The sequence below is a fragment of the Gobius niger genome (assembly GCF_951799975.1).
Source record: "Gobius niger genome assembly, chromosome: 3".
NCBI classification, from domain to species: Eukaryota; Metazoa; Chordata; class Actinopteri; order Gobiiformes; family Gobiidae; genus Gobius; species Gobius niger.
This window is the reverse complement of record NC_136854.1, coordinates 44,845,414-44,870,956: the sequence shown is the minus strand read 5'-3', so window position 1 is coordinate 44,870,956 and position 25,543 is coordinate 44,845,414. Positions and strand designations below refer to the sequence as shown.

The following is a 25,543-nucleotide window of genomic DNA, read 5'->3' as shown; positions in this document are numbered from 1 at the left end:
GGGGCGGTTTACACGGGGCGGTTTACACGGGGCGGTTTACACGGGGCGGCTGTGAGTCTGATCTCATCCTTTTCATTTGATACTTTTAAACCCTTAACTCCCACCTGAACCGAGCACATTTTCTCCAGTTTGGCTTTACCCCAATCCAAAAGCTTCTGGAAAAAAGCTGTGAAAATGGCAACAAAACTGAGACGAAAACAATGACGAAACAATGACAAAAATGTGAAAAAAATGTGAGAAAAATGTGAAAAAAATGACAAAAATGTGACAAAAATGTGACAAAAATGTGACAAAAAATTACAAAAATGTGACAAAAAATTACAAAAATGTGACAAAAAATGACAAAAATGTGAAAAAAAAATGACAAAAAATGTGAAAAAAAATGACAAAAATGTGAAAATAAAAATGACCAAAAAATGACAAAAATGTGACAAAAATGTGAAAAAAAATGACAAAAAATGTGACAAAAAAACGACAAAAATGTGACAAAAAATTACAAAAATGTGACAAAAATGTGACAAAAATGTGAAAAAAAATGACAAAAATGTGACAAAAAAACGACAAAAATGTGACAAAAAATGACAAAAAATGTGACAAAAAAACGACAAAAATGTGACTAAAAAATGACAAAAATGTGACAAAAAAACGACAAAAATGTGACAAAAAATGACAAAAATGTGACAAAAAAACGACAAAAATGTGACAAAAAATGACAAAAAAATGACAAAAATGTGACTAAAAAAATGACAAAAATGTGACAAAAAAATGACCAAAAAATGACAAAAATGTGACAAAAAAACGACAAAAATGACAAAAAAATGACAAAAATGTGACTAAAAAATGACAAAAATGTGACAAAAAAACGACAAAAATGTGACAAAAAAATGACCAAAAAACGACAAAAATGTGACAAAAAAACGACAAAAAATGTGACAAAAAATGACAAAAAATGTGACAAAAAAACGACAAAAATGACAAAAAAATGACAAAAATGTGACAAAAAAACGACAAAAATGACAAAAAAATGACAAAAATGTGACTAAAAAATGACAAAAATGTGACAAAAAAACGACAAAAATGTGACAAAAAATGACAAAAAATGTGACAAAAAAACGACAAAAATGACAAAAAAATGACAAAAATGTGACTAAAAAATGACAAAAATGTGACAAAAAAACGACAAAAATGTGACAAAAAATGACCAAAAAATGACAAAAATGTGACAAAAAAATGACCAAAAAATGACAAAAATGTGACAAAAAATGACAAAAAAATGACAAAAATGTGACAAAAAAATGACCAAAAAATGACAAAAATGTGACAAAAATGTGACAAAAAAATGACCAAAAAATGACAAAAATGTGACAAAAATGTAAAAAAAAAAGGACAAAAAAATGACGAAAATGTGACAAAAAAATGACCAAAAAATGACAAAAATGTGGAAAAAAAAATGACAAAAATGTGAAAAAAAATGACAAAAAAACGACAAAAATGTGACAAAAAAATGACAAAAATGTGACAAAAAAACGACAAAAATGTGACAAAAAATGACAAAAAAACCGAACAAAATGTGACAAAAAAACGACAAAAAAGACAAAAATGTGACAAAAAAAATGACCAAAAAAAATCAAAAAAACGACAAAAATGACCAAAAAATGACAAAAATGTGACAAAAATGACAAAAATGTGACAAAAATGTGACAAAAATGACAAAAATGTGACAAAAATGTGACAAAAATGACAAAAATGTGACAAAAATGTGACAAAAAAACGACAAAAATGTGACAAAAAATTACAAAAATGTGACAAAAAATGACAAAAATGTGACAAAAATGTGAAAAAAAAATGACAAAAAAATGACAAAAATGACAAAAATGTGACAAAAATGTGAAAAAAAATGACAAAAAAATGACAAAAATGTGACAAAAATGTGACAAAAAAAATGACAAAAATGTGATAAAAATGAGTTGAATACCCAACAAAAAAACGATGGAAAAAGAATGTGATGACGTGAGGAAAAGGATCCTCTCGGTTCAGGCGGGAGTTAAGAGGTTAAACAGTTTATTACTCACCATCTCGTGGCAGAACTTGGACTTGATGGACACCGAGCCGTATTTGCTGTAGCAGGTTTCTCCGCTGTTCCCGGCCATCACCGCCATGTCGGTGCAGGTGACGCAGAGCAGGCCTGAGGGCGGAGACACATGGGTTACATGAGAACATGTGGAGGAGCAGAAACCACAGGACGGGCCTGACCTCCCTCGCCGACCGCCTGCACGGCTGCATCGATGAACGAAGACGGGCTCCCGTACGGGTCCAGGTCGATGACGTCGAAGCGCTCCTGCTTCTCACGCTTCTCGTACATCAGCAAACTGTGCAGAGAGAGAGAGAGGCTAACCACTCTGCCACAGGGACACAGCAGGGGGACAGAGAGGCCAGAAGGAGAAGCGGGATTCTGCACTGGAGCAAAAAGTACCCGACTAAAAACAAGGAAAAAAATCTTAAAACAAGACAAATTCTGCCAGTGGGGTCAGCATTTATTTCTTGCGAAGAATTCTTATTTCTAAAATATTTTTCTCATCATAAAACAAGAAAGAAGCACTAAATTTAAGCAAATAAATAGCTGGAATTAAGCAAAATGTCCTCAGAAAATGGAATAATTTAAGGAAAACGTGAAAAATTGTGGATATTTGACTTAAATGTTGTTTGATTTAATTAAAATGTTCTAAATTACTCACATTTTTGAGCAAAATGTTCTTAATAAATACTAATATTTAAGGAAAGTATTGCCGCGCCCGGAGACCCGCCTCCATGATGTGGAGCCAGGCTGATGGTCAGAATCACCTGCTGGAGGATTCACCTATTGTACATGTTTTTAGTGGTAGACACGGGGAGAACATGCTCCACACAGAAAGGCCCCGTCCTGGTGGGAATCGAACCCGGGACCTTCGAGCTGTGGAGCTGAGGCTCTAACCGCTGTGCCACCGAGCCCCCACTTTAAAGAATGGAATGTATTATCTCTCTGTGAGAAGCAGGTCTTACATTAAGAGTTGTTGATCTGAGTTTGTCTTAAAATAAGAACAAATATTCTTTGTCTAAAACTGAAGATTCCAAAAGTTTTTCTTTCTTGTTACAAGAAAAATTATCATGTTTTTAGCAAATTTATCTCAACAAGAAATGACTAGATTTTATTTCCTAAAATAAGATTTTTTTTCTCAAGAAAACTTTGCAGCAAAACATTATTACTTTTTAGAGAAAAAATAAGTTTAACTTATTTCTTAAAGTAAGACATTTTTTACTTGCTTAGAATCCACTTTTTGCAGTGTGAATGAGCCGATTATAAGTGAAAAAAGGAAAGATCAAATATCAAAACAAACGTTAGTAAACCAGATTTTAACCTCTTACCCCCCGCCTTGACTTATGTTCTCCAGTTCAGCTTTACTTTCATTTCCTAGTTATCAGAGTGTTGTTGATTTCTGAAGATATTTTCTTTTTCATTCATGCAGTTCTTATATTTGAAGAGTTTAGTGGCGCTAGGCTAGTGCTAGGCTAGTGCTAGGCTAGTGCTAGGCTGGTGCTCGGCTAGTGCTAGGCTGGTGCTAGGCTAGTGCTAGGCTAGTGCTAGGCTGGTGCTCGGCTAGTGCTAGGCTAGTGCTAGGCTGGTGCTAGGCTGGTGCTAGGCTCGTGCTAGGCTAGTGCTAGGCTAGTGCTAGGCTAGTGCTAGGCTCGTGCTAGGCTGGTGCTAGGCTAGTGCTAGGCTAGTGCTAGGCTAGTGCTGGGCTAGTGCTAGGCTGGTGCTAGGCTAGTGCTCGGCTAGTGCTCGGCTAGTGCTCGGCTAGTGCTCGGCTAGTGCTCGGCTAGTGCTCGGCTAGTGCTAGGCTAGTGCTAGGCTGGTGCTAGGCTAGTGCTAGGCTAGTGCTAGGCTAGTGCTAGGCTAGTGCTAGGCTAGTGCTAGGCTAGTGCTGGGCTAGTGCTGGGCTAGTGCTGGGCTAGTGCTAGGCCAGTGCTAGGCTAGTGCTAGGCCAGTGCTAGGCCAGTGCTAGGCTGGTGCTAGGCTAGTGCTAGGCCAGTGCTAGGCTAGTGCAAGGCTAGTGCTAAGCTGGTGCTAGGCTGGTGCTAGGCTAGTGCTAGGCTAGTGCTAGGCTAGTGCTAGGCCAGTGCTAGGCTAGTGCTAAGCTGGTGCTAGGCTGGTGCTAGGCTAGTGCTAGGCTAGTGCTAGGCCAGTGCTAGGCCAGTGCTAGGCTAGTGCAAGGCTAGTGCTAAGCTGGTGCTAGGCTGGTGCTAGGCTAGTGCTAGGCTAGTGCTAGGCTAGTGCTAGGCTAGTGCTAAGCTGGTGCTAGGCTGGTGCTAGGCTAGTGCTAGGCTCGTGCTTGGCTAGTGCTAGGCTAGTGCTAGGCTAGTGCTAGGCTAGTGCTAGGCTAGTGCATGTCTATGGTAACTAGTAGCCTGCATTAAGAAACTCTTCTGTCGTCCCTTCACAGAAAACTCAAACTCCAACAGTGTCAAGAAATGTGGAGAAACGTTTTGGCCGATTGAGATTTTTGTGACTCTTCTGTACCTGGCGTCTTTGCAGCTGGCCTCCACCAGGTGGCCGACGCCGTTGTGCTGTGCGTTCCTGGCGATGAGGGCGGCGGCTTTGGCGGAGAAGTCGTTGGCCGTGACGCTGCGGAGGCCGGGCACCTCCAGGCCGAAACGCACCGACCGCAAACCGGAGGCCGCCAGACCCTCCAGGACCCGCAGGCCGCGCTGTGGACAGAGGCGAGGTCAGTGCAGCACCGGGACGGGAACCAGAGGAACCAGAGGAACCAGAGGAACCAGAGGAACCAGAGGAATCAGAGGAACCAGAGGAATCAGAGGAATCAGAGGAACCAGAGGAACCAGAGGAACCAGAGGAACCAGAGGAATCAGAGGAATCAGAGGAATCAGAGGAATCAGAGGAACCAGAGGAACCAGAGGAACCAGAGGAACCAGAGGAACCAGAGGAATCAGAGGAATCAGAGGAATGATTCTTCTGATAGTTAGTCATTTTTATACTCACTACTGCCACCTCAGGTCTTACCTGTAACTGCAGGTTCTATGTTAAAGGGGGGTGTTCTGCAAAATGGACTTTTTCCAGCTTTCCATCCTGTTATTCTGTCACTCCCTCATTAAAAACATGGCTGAAGTGTTGCCTTGGCACATTCACGTATTTCTGAGTAATCTGTAAAAACTCTGATGGCGGCCATTTTAGGGATAGGTTTTCCTGAGTCCTCCTAGGAACGCCCCCACCTCCTGGAGACGCCTCCGAGCTTTGGTCACCAGCCGAGTAACCAACCACTGCTCCTCAGCAGAACCCCCTCCCCACTGATGCCACAGACAGCGTGTGGAGGGGGCGTGTCTAAAGGCTCAGAGGTTCTTAAAGAGACAGAGGCCTATTTCAAGACATTCACTACAGCCATTTTGAGAGAGACATTTTATACATGGCAGTTATTCTAATTTACTGCATTTACAGACCAACAGAAGGTTTGTCATCATTGTAGTGAGATATAGACTGGTGCTATGGGACTGACAAAAGCAGAACACCCCCTCTTTAAAGCAGAACACCCCCTCTTTAAAGCAGAACACGCCCTCTTTAAAGCAGAACACCCCCTCTTTAAAGCAGAACACTCCCTCTTTAAAGCAGAACACCCCCTCTTTAAAGCAGAACACTCCCTCTTTAAAGCAGAACACCCCCTCTTTAAAGCAGAACACTCCCTCTTTAAAGCAGAACACCCCCTCTTTAAAGCAGAACACTCCCTCTTTAAAGCAGAACACCCCCTCTTTAAAGCAGAACACTCCCTCTTTAAAGTAGAACACTCCCTCTTTAAAGCAGAACACCCCCTCTTTAAAGCAGAACACTCCCTCTTTAAAGCAGAACACCCCCTCTTTAAAGCAGAACACCCCCTCTTTAAAGCAGAACACTCCCTCTTTAAAGCAGAACACTCCCTCTTTAAAGCAGAACACCCCCTCTTTAAAGCAGAACACTCCCTCTTTAAAGCAGAACACCCCCTCTTTAAAGCAGAACACCCCCTCTTTAAAGCAGAACACTCCCTCTTTAAAGCAGAACACTCCCTCTTTAAAGCAGAACACCCCCTCTTTAAAGCAGAACACTCCCTCTTTAAAGTAGAACACGCCCTCTTTAAAGCAGAACACCCCCTCTTTAAAGCAGAACACCCCCTCTTTAAAGCAGAACACTCCCTCTTTAAAGCAGAACACCCCCTCTTTAAAGCAGAACACCCCCTCTTTAAAGCAGAACACCCCCTCTTTAACACATTGAGTGCCAAAAACGTAAAAACTCTTATTATTCAGAAACTAGACGCTGTAATACATTGTGCGTGTGAGGTTGGTCACTCTGTGATGAACAGAACTGAATAGATGACGATCAAAAACTTGTGAAAAGTCACATGTGGACATTTTTTATGTATTATTAGGCCCGAGCGGCCTGCCGTCGCAAGGGCCTATTGTAATCGCAATCACAGCGCAGTGCGCGCAGCGCACTGAACCTAAGTGCGCGGAGCGCACAAAAACAGCGCGAAGCGCTGTCCCCATGACAACCGTAAACTCACCATGTAAAACAGTGACAGCCCACACCGGAGGTGTGGGCCCTTTATACTTATTATTGCATTAAAATGAATGGGGGTATATAGTGTGAATGGGGGTATATAGTGGATGACGAGCGCGAAGCGCTCGTCATCCACCCAGGAACCCCACGGGTGCGTGCGGATCGTTGAAAGCTTTCCAAAAATGTATAATATAACATTGTCGCGAAAGCGACGATATTGTTTTTCTCGGAAATATTATTAGGCCCGAGCGGCCTGCCGTCGCAAGGGCCTATTGTAATCGCAATCACAGCGCAGTGCGCGCAGCGCACTGAACCTAAGTGCGCGGAGCGCACAAAAACAGCGCGAAGCGCTGTCCCCATGTCAACCGTAAACTCACCATGTAAAATAGTGAAGCCCACACCGGAGGTGTGGGCCCTTTATACTTATTATTGCTTTAAAATGAATGGGGGTATATAGTGTGAATGGGGGTATATAGTGGATGACGAGCGCAAAGCGCTCGTCATCCACCCAGGAACCCCACGGGTGCGTGCGGATCGTTGAAAGCTTTCCAAAAATGTATAATATGACATCGTCGCGAAAGCGACGATATTGTTTTTCTCGGAAATATTATTATTCTTTCTTTATTCTTTCTTCCGTCTTCTTCTGCTCTTTGAGCAGGAATTTGACCCCCTGAACATTGTCGAAAACTCACCAAATTTTGCCCAAAATTCAGGTTCGGTGAAAAATTAATTAAAATGTGTGTTTCATATTGGGGGAAAAAAAAATGGCGCGACAGCGCCACCTACAAAAGTGAAAATACATTACGCCAATGGGGGAGGGGCCGAAGTAAACTTTGTCGTAGAGCGACGAGATTCGGTACAGATATTCGTCATGTGACGACAAAAAAAAAATATTATTGTGGCCACGCCCCCTGACAAACCGGAAGTCCGCCATTTTGACAGGAAGCCCGGAGAATGCTGAGTCAGCGTTTTCGCTGACATCGCATTTTAACGAACTCCTCCTAGGGCGTTTCACCAAATGAGCTCAAAATCGCTCCAGCTCATCTCAAGATGTGGGGCATCAAAAGTTATCCAAATTTTTTGGCTAAGTTTTATGGTTTGTTTGCGGCGAAGCCGCAATCTTTCCGAAGTATTTTGCGATTCATCAAAAACTAAAAATCGCTCCCATTCGCACAAACAAACTCCGATTAAAAATCGGAAATATACATTTTATTGACCTTTCACCCTTGGACGCAGCAAATGTGAAAAAGTGACATTGGGCGCGATAGCGCCCCCTCCAGGTGTAGAAGAAAAAATGCATTATGGGAAAAAAATTAGTTTCTCGGAAATGGATCAAATTCGGCACAAAAATAGTTGATGGCGTCCCGATCCAAAAAGCCAATGAGACCCATATCGTATTTTGTACGGTGTTGCCATGGTGACCCCCGGGGCCCCCCATGTTATCCAATGGGGCTGACACATACATCTCACATTATACAACATTACAGCGCGTTAGCGCCCCCTGTCAGGAGCTTGTGGACAGTGGTCATGGAAATACGGCCCGTTAGGGTCGTCTGATGCCACTTGTGAAATTAAAAAGATTACGGGCGCGCTAGCGCCCTCTGCAGGCTTGAGCCATTGCTTACATGGAGAGGCTAAAAATGTAGCTCAGATGTTTACTGACCAAGATTAATGGCACATCAGGGAAATCAAATGCAGTGTGGCGCCCTTGGGTGGGTTGTGGCACGGATAGATAGAGGCGGTAAAGGAGGCACGGCCCGCGAGGGCCGTTCGATGCCGCTTGCGGCTTTAATTAGGCCCGAGCGGCCTGCCGTCGCAAGGGCCTATTGTAATCGCAATCACAGCGCAGTGCGCGCAGCGCACTGAACCTAAGTGCGCGGAGCGCACAAAAACAGCGCGAAGCGCTGTCCCCATGTCAACCGTAAACTCACCGTGTAAAACAGTGAAGCCCACACCGGAGGTGTGGGCCCTTTATACTTATTATTGCATTAAAATGAATGGGGGTATATAGTGTGAATGGGGGTATATAGTGGATGACGAGCGCGAAGCGCTCGTCATCCACCCAGGACCCCCACGGATGCGTGCGGATCGTTGAAAGCTTTTCAAAAATGTATAATATGATATCGTCGCGAAAGCGACTATATTGTTTTTCTCGGAAATATTATTATTAGGCCCGAGCGGCCTGCCGTCGCAAGGGCCTATTGTAATCGCAATCACAGCGCAGTGCGCGCAGCGCACTGAACCTAAGTGCGCGGAGCGCACAAAAACAGCGCGAAGCGCTGTCCCCATGTCAACCGTAAACTCACCGTGTAAAACAGTGAAGCCCACACCGGAGGTGTGGGCCTTTTATACTTATTATTGCATTAAAATGAATGGGGGTATATAGTGTGAATGGGGGCATATAGTGGATGACGAGCGCGAAGCGCTCGTCATCCACCCAGGAACCCCACGGGTGCGTGCGGATTGTTGAAAGCTTTCCAAAAATGTATAATATGATATCGTCGCGAAAGCGACAATATTGTTTTTGTCGAAAATATTATTATTCTTTCTTTCTTTCTTCTTTCTTTCTTTCTTTCTTCTGCTCTTTGAGCAGGAATTTGACCCCCTGAACATAGTCGAAAACTCACCAAACTTTGCCCAAAATTCAGGTCCGGCGAAAAATTAATTAAAATGTGTGTTTCATATTGGGGGAAAAAAAAATGGCGCGACAGCGCCACCTACAAAAGTGAAAATACATTACGCCAATGGGGGAGGGGCCGAAGTAAACTTTGTCGTAGAGCGACGAGATTCGGTACAGACTTTCGTCATGTGACGCCAAAAAAAAAATATTATTGTGGCCACGCCCCCTGACAAACCGGAAGTCCGCCATTTTGAAAGGAAGACCGGAGAATGCTGAGTCAGCGTTTTCGCTGACTTCGCATTTTAACGAACTCCTCCTTGGGCGTTTGACCAAATGAGCTCAAAATCGCTCCAGCTCATCTCGAGATGTGGGGCATCAAAAGTTATCCAAATTTTTTGGCTAAGTTATACGGTTTGTGTGCGGCGAAGCCGCAATCTTTACGAAGTATTTTGCGATTCATCAAAAACTGAAAATCGCTCCCATTCGCACAAACAAACTCCGATTAAAAATCGGAAATATACATTTTATTGACCTTTCACCCCTGGACACAGCAAATGTGAAAAAGTGACATTGGGCGCAATAGCGCCCCCTCCAGGTGCCGAAGAAAAAATGCATTGTGGGAAAAAAATTAGCTTGTCGGAAATGGATGAAATTTGGTACAAAAATAGTTGATGGCGTCCTGATCCAAAAAGCCAATGAGACCCATATCGTATTTTGTACAGTGTTGCCATGGTGAATCAAAATACATTGCGTCGATGGAGGCGGGGCCAACGTCAACTTTGTCGCAGAGCGACGAGATTCGGTACAGACATTCGTCATGTGACGACAAACAAAAAATATTATTGTGGCCACGCCCCCTGACAAACCGGAAGTCCGCCATTTTGACAAGAAGTCTGGAGAATGCTGAGTCAGCATTTTTGCTGACATAGCATTTTAATGAACTCCTCCTAGGGCGTTTCACCAAATGAGCTCAAAATTGCTCCAGCTCATCTCGAGATGTGGGGCATCAAAAGTTATCCAATTTTTTTGCCTATGTTTTACGGTTTGTTTGCGGCGAAGCCGCAATCTTTACGAACAATTTTGCAATTCATTGTAAACTAAAAATTGCTCCCATTCGTTCAAACAAACTCCGATTAAAAATTGGAAATATACATTTTGTTGACCTTTCACCCCTGGACACAACAAATGTGAAAAAAGTGACATTGGGCGCGATAGCGCCCCCTCCAGGTGCAGAAGAAAAAATGCATTATGGGAAAAAAATTAGTTTCTCGGAAATGGATGAAATTCGGTACAAACATAGATGATGGTATCCCGCTCAAGAAAGCCAATGGGACCCATACCGTAATTTGTACGGTTTTGCCATGGTGATGCCAGGGAACCCCCATATTATTCCAATGGGATGGACACATAAATATCACATTAAACACCATCACCGCGCGTTAGCGCCCTCTGTCAGCAGCGTGTGGACAGTAGTAATTGAAGTAAGGCCCGTAAGGGCTGTCCAATGCTGCTTGTGAAATAAAAAACATTATGGGCACGCTAGGGCCCTCTGGAGTTTGGAACAATTATTCACATGGAGAGGCCCGCCCCCTGATAAACCGGAAGTCCGCCATTTTGACAGGATGTCTGGAAAATGCCGAGTCAGCGTTTTCGCTGATGTCGCATTTTAATGAACTCCTCCTGGGGCCTTTAACCAAATGAGCTCAAAATTGCTCCAGCTCATCTCGAGATGTGGGGCATCAAAAGTTATCCAATTTTTTTGCCTATGTCTTAACGAACAATTTTGCAATTCATTGTAAACTAAAAATTGCTCCCATTTGCGCAACAAACTCCGATTAAAAATCGGAAATTGGGTTGGAGCTGTTTCTCACATGGAGAGGCTAAAATTTTACCTGAGAAAGGTAAAATGCACTGTCCCCCATTCATATGTAATCTCATCTCAAACAGTGACCAAACATATTGTTGTTGCTGGAAAGTGCCACTCAGTCACGTTGAGCTTATTTTTTTTTTTTACAATAATCTTCTCTGAACATTTATGGGAAAATACATTGACCTAATTTTATACATGTTTTACAGAAAATCCTGAACATTGTGACAGATTTTAGCCAAAAATCAAGACAAATGAAAAATATCAGCACTTTTGGATGCCTTCATGAGAAAGTCATGTGACGTTAGTTCATGTGCTGAGAGAGAAGACGCTGGACCTTGGGACAAGTTTTCTTTCATATGGATAGGTCCAGCCATAAACCAATAGTAATCATGGTTACCACAATAAAATTCATAACTGTGCCAACTTGATTTTAAATTGTAGGCTGTTTGTGACATCATGAGAACACAACCTAATGATGCATTTTTTTTTTTATAAGTAGAAAATATAAGACAGATCTTTATACAATGGAACCATAGACCAAAACACCGATGGACCTCACTAAAGTGCACTCAGTCTCTACCCCGTTCATCCCAATACCATAAGAAATAATCATAAACATGAGTTTATTTTAAAAGTACATCTTCAGTTGAAAATGGATTACAAACGCACTTTGCGCCATGTTTCCACTGATCGTGGTTGTAAACCTGCTCTGCAGCCTATTTGTGTGTGCCCTGGGAGTTTGGAGTCTGCCTGAGGAGAGAGTGGTGAAGAGGCAGTTTCCTGGGTGAGTGGGATCCTGCAGTATGTTGGTTGCACGTGTGAGCAGTCGAGTGTCGTAGATGTCATCCAGGTTTGGCAGAGAGGAGCCCAAGATCCTGTCTGCTGTCCTTATCACACACTGCAGGTCCTTCTCAGCAGCAGCTCGCGTACCATGCTGTGCAGTAGTATGTATGTAAGCAGTATGCTTTCTATGGTAAAATGATAGGCGAAAGTGATCCTGAAAAGTGACCCTGCAAGTTGTGAAAAGTACCGATTATTTGAAATAAAAATATCAGATATAGGGACTTTTTATAATGCAGGTGTTTACACTCCAGGTTTTTGGGTGTGCAGATCAGTGAGGACCTGACATGAAGTCTGAGACCCTCTCCACCTCCACCCCATCAGTCCACAGACCACTGTGAGGCGTTTTCTCGTTCTCTCCCAAAATCAATTATGACCTCTGTTTTCTTTGTGTTCAGAAATTGCAGCTAAAATGGCAGGAAATATTCTAAAAGACCTGACAGTATTTGACCATTTAAGATAAACATGTGTCATGTATCTGAAACACTAAACCTGCTCTATATGTCTGAATTCTTTCATCTGCTGCCTTTGTAATTTGTCATAAAATTTCTACACCAGAAAAATGACTAAGCCTTGAATGTAAGCAAAATCAATAACAAGTGTAACAAAACATTTATTGAGTTGAATGCTTCTTTAAATTGACATTGACAAAACATTTATACACATGATTCAAACATTAACAACCGTCGCTTAAAATACAAACACAAAACATTTTCAATTTCTGTTACATTATTACAAAATAACTACATTTTAAAAACCTTGTGAATACATTCAAACCCATCTACATCATACATTAAAAAAAAAAAAAAAAGAGGTTAAATCAGTGAAAACTTCATTGTAGTTTAATTTAATATAATCTGAACCACTCTTGGTCTGGCCTGTCACCTAGAACCCGTTTGCCCTGGGAGTCCCTACAGAGGCATAAAGCCCCTCACAACATAGCTCCTAGGATCCTTCAGGCGCTCAAACCTCTCCACCACGATAAGGTGGTGGTTCAAGGAGAGGAAAATTTATTTACATTATTAGTGTCATTACAATTGAATACATGATTTACATTATGTTATCAATAATACATTATAAAATACATAACAGTACATAAAAATATACAATATAAATACAATACATACATTATTATTTGGCATGCATATATACATTACATAATTAATTTATTATTCGGGGGACCCTTTGAACCAGTCAGAATGGTTCAAGACCAGAGACAACAAACCTTACAGTATGTGTGCACGCATCACTGTAAGGCACAACACACAATAAAGCCAAAACTAAAACAGTAACAGCAATGACAACCGAAAGCCCTAAAACTACAACGCCTAAATCTGCAAACACATGATCCAAAGCTAAGCAGTCTCTTCACAGACAGGTTTGTTTGTTCGCCTGCTTTACAAGTTTGGTTTTCCTCAGAAACCCCCCTCTTAACATGATGTCACTGTGTAAAGGCTTGTAGTCTTCTAATGTACTTTTGTCAGACAAAATGGAAAACGTTAACTGCATGGTAACAGATAAGTTTCCCCAGTCTGACAAAATGACATTAGAAAACTACAAGACAGAGCACAGCTTTACCTAATAAAGAGGACGAGAGGAGGAAGACCAATATTGTAATGCACGATTCACAAAAAACCTGTCAGCAAAGAGAAAACCTCTGCAAATAAATATCTCAAAATACTCCATCACTGAATTTCCATGATCCAACATCTAAAGCCTATCATCAAAACGAACCAACACATAAATATATACAACACTCGAAATGTTTCCAAAGACGAACACACACAAAAGTCAAAATACATGATTACTGCCAATTATAAAAATGTTATGTACAATTTTGACAAAGGGTCAAACACTGAATGCTCAATAATCAAGAGAGGAATGAACTGCTTAGGGCATGATGAAAGGGCATGGGAAGACAAAGTTGTAAGAGACACAAGACAAGTCATATGTAAGGAGCAATGTGATGAGCCGACACAATAAACAACAGCTGTCCATTTTAACTATAAAGTAAATCTAATCTAACCGCGGCATTTCAACGCACTTCCCCCTAAAAGAACAGACGATCCCTTCATGGTCGCTAAAGTATGTTGGCACGACTGAACAGTCAATGTCGTAATCACTTGACTTTAGATAAAAATGATCAATTAATGTCCCTCTCTCAGTTGTGGGAGATGTGACGTATTGAACATATCCTCTTTCTACCATAAAATTGCAGAGACTTGTAGATTTCAATACGTCGTCATTAAAATCTCCCATCACAGCCACAGTGGCACAATGTGAGCTCAGCCAATTCAATAACCTGTCAAAGTTATATTTGAATAGAGACATGGGATAAGACGGTGGCCGGTAAATTACTGCTATGATGATTTGATGCTCTGCAAAATAGTTAACTAAACACTCCAAATCGAAATCTCGTACTGTGATTTCATAGTTAAGGTTTTCCTCACAGTACATGCCAACTCCACCGTACTGTTGGCCACGTAAACTAACCAACGCTGTGTGGTTACTGCGCTGGTAGGAGATACTACGGGGACGACTATGGAAGGTATAACCTTCAATTTGACAACCATCAAAAGATGAGCCTACAGATAACCATGTCTCTACCACAGCGATACAGTTAGGCTGCAAAAGCTGTGTGCGTGAAGCTAAGTCAGACACATGTCGGGCTAATCCCTGTACATTCATAAAAAATACTGTCAAAACATGTGCCTCTTGTCTGTGCCAGGGCAAACTGTCGGCCACGAAGGGAGGCAGGTTCTCTAACGCGGCTCTAATGTTGTCCTTGCAGTAAATGGCCTTTTCCGAAAAGTCTTGAATTACAAGACCCTCTAAACTCCGGACGCGACTTAAGGCCACATACGCCTGACCCGCGGTAAATATTTTCTTCAGGGACACCACAGCTTCATCTACAGTTACCCCTTGTACTTTGTGTACTGTACAGGCCCACGCGAGTTTAAGCGGAAACTGTCTACGCCTCTCGGTGCGTTTATTCACCTGTTCTTCAGCTGGTCCTATGCGAGTGGAACCAGTCAGGTCTGCAGGGGTACGGGTCTGTTTCCTTGTCTTCGCACCTACTCTATCGTCATCGAATTTCACGTAAATAGCTAAAGGAAACTTCTTGTTCTGGGGATCTTCGACTATATAGGTTACAATGCCACATACCCCATTTACTAGACCGTCAGAAAGATCTATGTTTTTACAAAGCATAACGCGTGCATTGACGCCGATATGCAGTGCCTCCGCCAAACTAGGTTTCATTTTTTTGGACTTATGGAAACACAGATGACCATGGAGTTCCTTAATTTTACCGGAGCCCTTATCAATTCCAAAATCACGCGCCTCTATGGTCATCACCTCTGAACAAACGCTACTAAGCTTTCTTAAGTTATATTCCCCAACATGAACCCTCCTCGCGAAAATATGCAATACGTCGGGCTCTTCGCCTGTTTCACGACGCTTCAATATATCTATGTCGCTTTGGAGCATGGGTGTCCCTCTCGTGCGCACTCTTAGCCGGTTTAAGAGGTCCGCGAAAGTACTATCTTGTTGTCTAACAACAGTTTTTAATTCCGCTACTTTAAACAAATCGTTGAAAAAATCGACGCCTAAATTTTCTTTATACAGAACCTCCCCCCCCACAGGAGCTAACTGATAAAAATCCCCAACTGCAATAACGCAAACGTTTCCAAATTTAATCTCCTCATCCGTCTGTTTAATTTGACCCAAACGACCGTCAATCCACTGAAACACCCTTTTGTCAACCATCGATATTTCGTCGATTACAACTATTTCAACATCGATGTATCTAGCGCGCAGTGTACTTAGCTTTTCCTCTCCGAGCTTACCATACTTTGCTGGAGGATTCGCAGGGATAGAAAACGTTGTATGGATTGTCGCCGCCTCCAAGTTATACGCTGCTATCCCGGTCGGAGCCGTTAATAAAACGCTAATGTTATCGGGACTATGACAAATAGGAGCCAATAACCGCGACGCTTCGTACTGAATAGCCCTAATCAGGTGACTCTTCCCGGTGCCAGCTCCACCTGATATAAATACGTGCAATGGCTCAGGGTTGTTACCGGCAACCTTGTCTAAGCACCATTGCCGTATTTTGTAAAAAATGGACAGCTGTTGCTCATTCAGGCTTCGCACAAGTGCGAGACCCTCTGGACGACTCATAACATTTGTCCTCTCCAAATGACAAATGTCCTCGTTCCTTACAGCTAAGTCAGGGATGGGCTCTTGCTCATGCTCAGAGAGGACCTCCTGCAACATCTCTCTAAACTCCTCCTTCGACTCCAACCTTTCAACTTCCAGCTCTGGGCAGAGATCGGCCCATGCCTCTTCCAAAAGCTCTTCAGAGTTCATTGCCTCTTGGATCTCATCGAGATCCTCAGCCTCCACTTCAAAACGACACCTATTCGCATCAACGATCGCCTTCACCGAATGCACCGACCCGTCACTATAGCGCACTTCCCCATTTTCATAAAAGTCCTTATACGTTTCGTATGGAGCCGGCTTAAGGTCGGCTTCATCGCGATACGGTAAAAATAATTGAAGGATGCTTAGATGGAATAACTCTGAATCTTTTGTCTCTGAAAACCGTGCATACCTAACAATTGCAGGCTTGGTGTTCTGCCGTTTAGCGACAGCACCTAAAGAATTTAGTAAAGGAATAGCCTTTTGACAAGTATCTGTTTGACTAAGTACACGGTATTCAGATACAAAAGAAGCAATACACATATCATTAAAAGTGCTATCGTTTGGCCTACTCTTAAAGCGATCTATAATGTTGGTCATCCAAATATCGTCCGAAGCCGAATCACCATCTAACTGACTGATGGGTTTGCTCAATCTAACAATGTTGTTCCCCGTCGGAATGAATTCCACTTTACGTGAGAATTCCTTAAGGTGCATGTTTGTAACGCGATAAACAGCTTCCTGCGCAGAGACATCACGATTATGCAGATAAACGCGTCCTAACTTTTTCAATGCCTCTTTTGCACTAACATTATCTTTGGAAGCTTCTTTTTGGGCAGCGCCCAAGAGCAAACCCATCTCCCTCTCTGCCTTAGAAATATATGAAATTATATAAACTATACAAGCCCACGCATCTACAACAAACTGAATATCCATATTCGCATCCCAAGCATCCAACAATTTTGCGTTATAATTATTAATCCAGACTTCCTTAATCCCCCGCTTTAAAACTACATGAGTGTGACCGCCTAAAGCCTGGTACACCATTTCAAACGAGTCCTGTGTTAAACCGGCAGCTGCAAACAATGACTGCACACTATCAATGGGAACATTCTCATCTACAATAGCATCTTTAAGTGCAGTCATAAACGCCACAGCTTCCTCTTTAGGCATAATCGGTTCCTGTTCCGGGTCTACTTTTTTAATAAATGTACGCATGGACGGAGGACGTGGGAAATTAAAGCGACACTTCTTTTTTCCCTTTTTACACGTTTTTGAGTGCCGCTTTGAATGCTGCTGCACTGAAGTAACTTTTTCCAATAATTTTGGATCAGAGGGTAATTCACAACTAATGTACTTATCAATAAAGTCAATTACCTCCTCGTCTGTATTAACTCCGAGCTTCGGAGCGTCTTTAATCCAATATAAACAATGGACGTGAGGACTTCCGCGCTGCTGAAACTCTACACGATAAAAGGAATCTATAATTTCGCCTATCGGGTGAGCCGGGGACTTCAGGACGGTATTTTGAAATCTATGCCACCGCTGATCAAACATACGGGCGACAGTTGTGGGGTGGCGACGCAAAAGATCACATCTGTCTGCCCAATTTAAGTCCTCTACGCTCCTGGTACTACCTTCTATTTTTAACAGGGCCTCGAGGACTTCTGGCCAACGCATATCTGCCGAACTAAATGAACAAAACCATGTTGGAATACCGAGCTGGCGCACCATCGCGATTAAGTCTTTCAGTGTGGCTTGCCAGTATGGGGGCGTGCCTCTAATAGGCTTTAAAAAACGATAACCGCTATCAAATTGTAATAAATTTTCCAAAGATTCTTCATCTGCAGCAGCATTACCCGAACCCTGACACGCATGTCCCTTTCGCAAAGCTATGGAGACCTTCGATACAACCTGCTCTACTTCCAACATGTACAGAGCCATGAATAGAAATTTAAGATTACGCGCAAAACGACCATCCGCGTGCAATAGTCTGTTAATAAAATACCGGCACAAAGTAATACGAACAGGCCTACGGGTGTGAAACGTATTACGCCCAAAGGGGAACTCTTTTGGGAAGCATTTAGCCTCATTTTCCTTATCAGTGAGCAAACTAACTGGACTGTTCCCCTCCGCCGGAGCCAAATTCAGTACACCCTGGAAGTAGTGGTCAAGAGCCTCCTGAGCCATATCTGCAGGCATAAAGAAGGTGTCCTGGAACATACAATGACGCTGACGGTCATGGAGATGCTCATCATCTAAATCTTCATCCTCTCCCTGTGCTGCCTGTCCCTGTGCTGCCTGTCCCTGTGCTGCCTGTCCCTGTGCTGCCTGTCCCTGTGCTGCCTGTCCCTGTGCTGCCTGTCCCTGTGCTGCCTGTCCCTGTGCTGCCTGTCCCTGTCCCTTCTGTCCCTTCGCTGCGCGTCCCTTCGCTGCGCGTCCCTTCGCCGGCCGCCCCTTCGCCGGCCGCCCCTTTCCCCCCTGTCCCTGTGCTTCCTGTCCCTGTGCTTCCTGTCCCTGCACCTTCTGTCCCTTCACTGCGTGTCCCTTCGCTGCGCGTCCCTTTGCCGGCCGCCCCTTCACCCCCTGTCCCTGTGCTTCCTGTACCTGTGCAGCCCCCATCTGCCCCTGCGTTGCCTGTCCCTGTGCTTCCTGTCCCTGCGCCGCCTGTCCCTGTGCTTCCTGTACCTGTGCAGCCCCCATCTGTCCCTGCGCCGCCTGCCCCTGCGCCGCCTGCCCCTGCGCCGCCTGTCCCTGCGCCGCCTGTCCCTGCGCCGACCCCATCTGCCCCTGCGCCGCCTGCGCCGCCCCCATCTGCCCCTGCGCCGCCTGTCCCTGTTCCATTGGTGTCGCTCCCGTATCCATAGCTTCCTCTTCCTGCCTCATGAACTCATTCACCCACTCTTCATCAAACTCTATGTCCAAATAATGTTGGTTGTTTGCTTTAAGAAATGCTATCGCGCTCTTTATCCGACCCGTGTCGACGTATTGATATTCATAATGGCCTTTGTAAGTAAGTTTCCGCTTTAACTTCACAGGTAATAACCATCCGTCCATGCTACGACGCGGTAACAGCTTAGTGGTATCAATAATATTGGAAGGCACACAGGTGGCCGGACCGTGAGTCCCCCCTTGACCCCCTTTTGGCAGAGCGTACATCTGCATAAACACTATATTGAGCGCCACTAAATGCTGTTCGACAGTGTTCAAACACGCGAGTTCTGGAGGAATATCATCTAATTGTAAATTGTTTATTGAGCATTCAGCCGGCATTTGACCCTTTTTGAGCTTAGAGTTACAAGTGTAGCAGATCCACAAACTCCCTCTACAATCAGACAGCGGACACGGTGACGGACAACTCTTACTGCACGTATGTAAATAAGCATCTGAGATACAGGCCTCAGCAACAGCAGCACATTTAGGATCAGCCATAAAATCATCCTTTCTACAAGGTAAGACCTGGTTGATAAATAATAATTTAAAGCACACGCAACAAATGTGTTCAGGACCGTGTTCAACTTCCCGCCAAAAGCGTTCCTTAACCAAATCAAAATTATCGGCCAATTGTTGCTTAATTTGCCGTTTACGATTTCTGTAAGCAACACGAGTTTGAGCTTTGTATTGCTCATCTTTGTGGTATTTCACTTTACTATAGGTTTTTACTTTCTGCCTATGTTTGGGACTATCTTTGTACTTCTGTTTACTGGCGGCCCTGACATCTTGTTTGTGCTTTAAGTTCTCTTCATACTTTTTAATGCTAGCTACCTTTTTCTTTTGTCTATACTCTGTATTAGCACAATATTTATCTTTATTTGCTGCCTTGATTGCCACTTTCCTTTTCTCTCTATAATCTACATCGTCTCTATATTTCAGATTGACTGCAGCACTGCTTGCAGCCTTCTTTTCCTCTTTATAAAATACATTCTCTCTATATTTAAGATTGACTGCAGCACTGCTTGCAGCCTTCTTTTGTTCTCTATAATCTACATTGTCTCTATATTTAAGATTGACTGCAGCCTTCTTTGCCTGTCTATAATCTACATCATCTCTATATTTAAGGTTGACTGCAGCTCTATTTGCGGCCTTCTTTCCCTGTCTATAATCTACATCATCTCTATATTTAAGGTTGACTGCAGCTCTATTTGCGGCCTTCTTTCCCTGTCTATAATCTACATCATCTCTATATTTGAGGTTGACTGCAGCTCTATTTGCGGCCTTCTTTCCCTGTCTATAATCTACATCATCTCTATATTTAAGGTTGACTGCAGCTCTATTTGCAGCCTTCTTTCCCTGTCTATAATCTACATTTTCCCTATATCTACTTCTCAATGTTTCACGCAGTCTATCTTTAATTGTGGCATATTTGCTTTTTAAATGTCTATGCTTTTTATTTTGAATGTACTTGGATAATTTACTGTGTTGTACATTCGTTTCAGTGTTTGGACTAACCACTGATTGGGCATCTACCTGTCTAGACCTAGTGTTGTAACCCATAAGAATAGAACTATTAATTTGGCAGCTTCCGTAACAACTATGGGTCACAGGGTTTTTAACGCAAGTTACATTTTCATAATGAATATTGTTAATATTTTCTAGGTAGATGCCGCTGGTTGACAAGGGCCTGGTAGTACAACCATATTTAAGCCAACGTCCACTCAAAAACGTATATATATCTACACATAAAAGATCTGCTGTTGCTTGGATCTCTATCTCAGTGGCCCACGTGTTAACTCTATGCATATTACTATCGTTAATATACTGGGCCACAGAAGAGCAGCCATCGCGCAAAAGACTACTGTATTTTGATGCATTACTTTTAAGATGTTTAACGACCGCAAGTCTAAGTTTCCTATGATGTTTCTGTGTGCCACTAACAGCCTGCGAGATCGAGCGAAAGAAACAGTTACCGTCGGCAACGATTTTATCATTTGTACACGGCACATCTAACTTTAACGATCTCAAAGGATCTGTCGTTTCTGGTTCTGCTACAGCGAGTCTCTCATAGTCAATGTTTAGGTTCTCACACAGTGCCCTACAAACATTCTCCTGAAGAGGAATAAAGTCAAGAGCATCATCTGTGGCACCGGTACAAACAACATCCCAATCAACATCACATTCACGATCATGTTTTGTCTTTTTAGGTGTGTGTGTGTGTTTGGGAACAGACGACTTAGCTTTAACTGAGCTTTTACGCTTCGGCTTTTGGTCAGAAGTGTCAGGCTTCTGAGGCAAAATGACCTCAGACGCTTCACACTTCAGACCAACCACCACGACAACAACGCCCATGATCTCAAACAACTTAAACTCAAGTCCATAACACTCAGCTAAAGCACAAAAATGAGCATACACCTCATCCAGGCTGCTAAAGTAAACAACAACACTTTTACCATCAGGGTCAACCATCCCAGTCGCACTACGACTGTGTGAGTCCACCACCGCGTATCTACCGCTGTCTTTAATGACTGCACAAGTGTTGCCACACATCGTCAGTAGACATGCATCATAGTGTGCCAACATCTCCCCTAAACCACCATCTAAGGTGACCCAAGAACCAGAAACAATCAACTCATGCTCCACTACATTTGCAGCCCCAGCGACCGGCCGACTGAACTCAAACTCAAACGGTTGACCATCAATAACTGACTCTTTGGGCAAGTCAGACGCTAGTAAGTTATCATTCCCATTAGTCAGGTCGTTACCCCTAAGCTCTGTGTAAATAGCATCACCAATCTCTAAAGTCCTGTCTAAATCCTTTTGCTGCCATGTAAACACACTGGACACAGTGTGCCTAGCTAATGCCACCAGAGCTATGGCTGCACACTGCACCCCTCCATACGGGAACCTGCTATCAGCCTGATGAAAACTACCCCTAACACAACTCGGAATATCAACGGGAACGCTATCCTCCATAACTATATCAGAACACACTACAACAGGACTATCAACTGGAACACTATCCTCCATAACTATATCAGCACACACAACATCCAAATCGTCACATTCACGTTCACGTTTCACCCTCTTACTTGTGAGTGTGCGTTTGGGAACAGACGACTTAGCTTTAACTGACCTTTTGCGCTTTGGCCTTTGGTCAGAAGTGTCAGGCTTCTGAGGCAAAATGACCTCAGACGCTTCACACTTCAAACCAACAACCACAACAACAACTCCTGTAATCTCAAACAACTTATATTCAACTTCATAACAGTCAGCTAACGCGCAAAAATGAGCATATAAATCATCCAGGCTGCTAAAGTAAAGTACAACGCTTTTACCATCAGGGTCAACCATCCCAGTCGCACTACGACTGTGTGAGTCCACCACCGCGTATCTACCGCTGTCTTTAATGACTGCACAAGTGCTGCCACACATCGTCAGTAGACATGCATCATAGTGTGCCAACATCTCTCTTAAACCACCATCTAAGGTCACACAGGTACCGGAAACAATAAGCTCACTCTCTAGTACATTTGCAGCCCCAGCGACCGGCTGACTGAACTCAAACTCAAACGGTTGACCATCAATAACTGACTCTTTGGGCAAGTCAGAAGCTAGTAAGAGCTCGTGCCCATGAGTCAGGTCGTTATCCCTAAGCTCTGTGTAAATAGCATCACCAATCTCTAAAGTCCTGTCTAAATCCTTTTGCTGCCATGTAAACACACTGGACACAGTGTGCCTAGCTGATGCCACCAGAGCTATGGCTGCACACTGAGCCCCTCCATACGGGAACCTGTCATCAGCCTGATGAAAACTACCCCTAACGCAACTCGGAATACCAACAGGAACGCTATCCTCCATAACTATATCAGCACAAGCTACAGGACTATCAACCTCCATCTCTACATCGCTACTACCAAACGTGATAAGGCTTTCACTATCACTAACATCTATGTCAGACTGTGCACAACAAATGCAAGACTTATCTTGGTCCCTGGCGTCAGAAGCGCTCTCCCCGTGGACAGCTGGTGGAATGCTGCGGCGTGGAGACGGCTGACTGGCTGAAAGGGGGCTGGTCCTCTTCATCTACAAGTCACAAAGAAAACACATAACCATTAGACATCTCTCAAACTAAAGCAGATCTCACTCTGTTCAGTGTACCTGCTTTTGAAAATGATACATAAAAATCATCATCTCACCTGGTCCACGAAGACCACTGGGGCGTCGGGGGAACTGGTGAGTGATGCTCCTGGAATCACCCCCACATCCACGAACTCCAGCTGCAAAAAGAATAACGTGTTAGATACTACTTCATGACAGATCATAGAATGTCAATTAATAAAAAGTACACACACCTCCTCCTCCAGGAAGCCGTCCAGGATGACCACGCTGGTAGGTGACGTTCCTGGTGTCACCTCCACGACAGCTGCCGCCACCTAGAGGACAACGTTTGTTAATAATCAAAGAAGTTACAATGTAAAAACTTTTTCAGCCTCTTTAAACGACACTGACCTGGTCCTCCTCCATAGTAGACACGGAGCTGGCAGATGAGCCGGGTCTCACCGCCACAACCTCTTGTGCTGCCCGCGCCTACAATAAACAAAATAACAAATATGCATTAGTTTCTTTAGAACGTATAATGAGCACAGCCTTAAAAACACCTACCTGCCGCGTGGGCCGGCGTCTCTTTGGGGCAGCACGCTTGCGACGCCTCGCCCGAGACGTCTGCAAAAAAAAAAAGACGTGTTACTTCACCAGCTTAGAAATCAAGATTAAAAAACAACATTTCACACAAGATCTGATACTTACCTTCTTTCCCGAAGGAAAGGAGCCGATGCCCTGGCCACAGCCGCCGTGAGATGGAGAGAACCGCTCCATCTCCACCAGCATGGCAGGGCTGAAGAGGCAAGGCGACAGGGGAAAGGAGAACACGGTCTCCACCTCAAAACAAAGGAAACAGACAGTTTAGTCACAGCACTCACAATCTAACCATAGCTTTATAGAGTAGAACACTAACCTCCTGCGCCTGCAGCAGTCCCTTGGGGCTCACGGGGGAGACCCCAGGCTGAGTGACGGAGATAAACACAAAGCAGTCAGTATAATGCAACTTCAGTTAACAATGCTTTAACAAAACAGGAACAGTATCTCACCTTGCTGCCCCGTCGAACCTCGGTCCACTCAGGAGGGGGTGGAGGTGGCACGGGCGGCGGCTCGGGCACCTCCACTCTTGGGGAAACCCTCCTGGTGACCGGGCGGGGCGGGGGAGGAGACACCGGCGCAACAGCGGCAGCGTCATCCAGCTCCAGCTGCATGTAGCACGCCTGCCACAGCAGCTGGACGAGGATGGGCATGCCAAAGTCGTCGCTCAGGTGAGTCTGAAACACATCATTCACCCACGTTAAATAAAACAACAGTCATTAAAATGGTCAACTTTAAAGAGAGAGACTGTACTTACACCATCCCTGGCCCACAGATGCCCTTTGCTCCGGGGAAACTTGTGTGCTACACGGAAGTAGCGGATCCCTAAAACAGATGTTAGCAACAAAAAGAACATGTTAAAGTATGCGCCACTCTAAGGAAAATAGTGATGACAGTTGCATTTTTTATACATACCCATGCCAACAGCGATGCGGTGGTACGCCTGCCGAAGGAGGGTCTGAATCTCCACCCCAGCGCTAAGCCGAGGTGGAAAATCCACGACACACACCTACGAACACAAAATTACAATTTAGACAAGTTAAATACAATAATGAAGTACTCAGACCTCATAGAAGTGAAGTACACACCTTGGGCCAGCGTCCACAGACGTAGGCCAGGAGCTGGCCGAACTCCCTCGCAGCCTGGTCCAACGTCCGGCACGTCGTCAGTCCGTTGCAGGGTGCCATCAGAACGACAAGAGCTGGCTCTGACAACAAGAGAAGGGTCAGAGGTCAAACGTGCTGAACTATATGAGACATTTCAAAGGCTAAAATGTTGCTAGTACAACTGTACCCACCTCGGGGCAGGGTGGTCCCAGCCAGCTCCCTGTGGATGTGCGAGGGTCCACCACCAGGCGTCGCGCTGAAGCCGAAGGAATAGTGCCCCTCCTGCATCGGCACGTGCTGGTCCACGATGGCTCGCAGATGGGAGTTCCCGACAAGCAGAATGAACTAAGACCAAAAAAGAAACAATCTGTATTTAGTGATTGTCAGCACATCAAAAGTCACACATTTATTTCCTTCTCAAACTCATGAACTTGCCTTCTTGTCGGGAGACTCCTGCGGGAGCACCAGCCGGTGCTGCTTCCCGGACACTCCAGTGGGCCAAACCTGGGGACGGTGTCGGTAGCCGGGTCCACGGGCTTCAAAGACAAGAGAAATCATTGTAATATCAAACAGAATTAAAAAGGAGGTGGAAGTATTCTGAAATCCACTTACGTTCCTCGACGGGGGGCCAAAGAGGAGAGGGATCGAGCTCCTCCTCAGGAACAGCCGACTGCCCCGGGAGCAGCTCGACGGGA

The 25,543-nt window shown here is 44.1% G+C and overlaps 1 protein-coding gene across 1 annotated transcript in view; it reads right to left on the bottom strand.

The window, feature by feature from the left end:
• trmt1 (tRNA methyltransferase 1) overlaps nucleotides 1–25,543 on the bottom strand; it is a 116,606-nt gene that overhangs the window by 18,782 nt on the left and 72,281 nt on the right. Inside the window, exons 3-5 of the mRNA XM_079553386.1 lie at nucleotides 4,556–4,743; nucleotides 2,254–2,369; nucleotides 2,073–2,185 (exon numbers count right to left, since the gene is read on the bottom strand). Of these exons, the coding sequence (XP_079409512.1) occupies nucleotides 2,073–2,185; nucleotides 2,254–2,369; nucleotides 4,556–4,743 (417 nt within the window). The remainder of the gene's footprint in view (nucleotides 1–2,072; nucleotides 2,186–2,253; nucleotides 2,370–4,555; nucleotides 4,744–25,543) is intronic.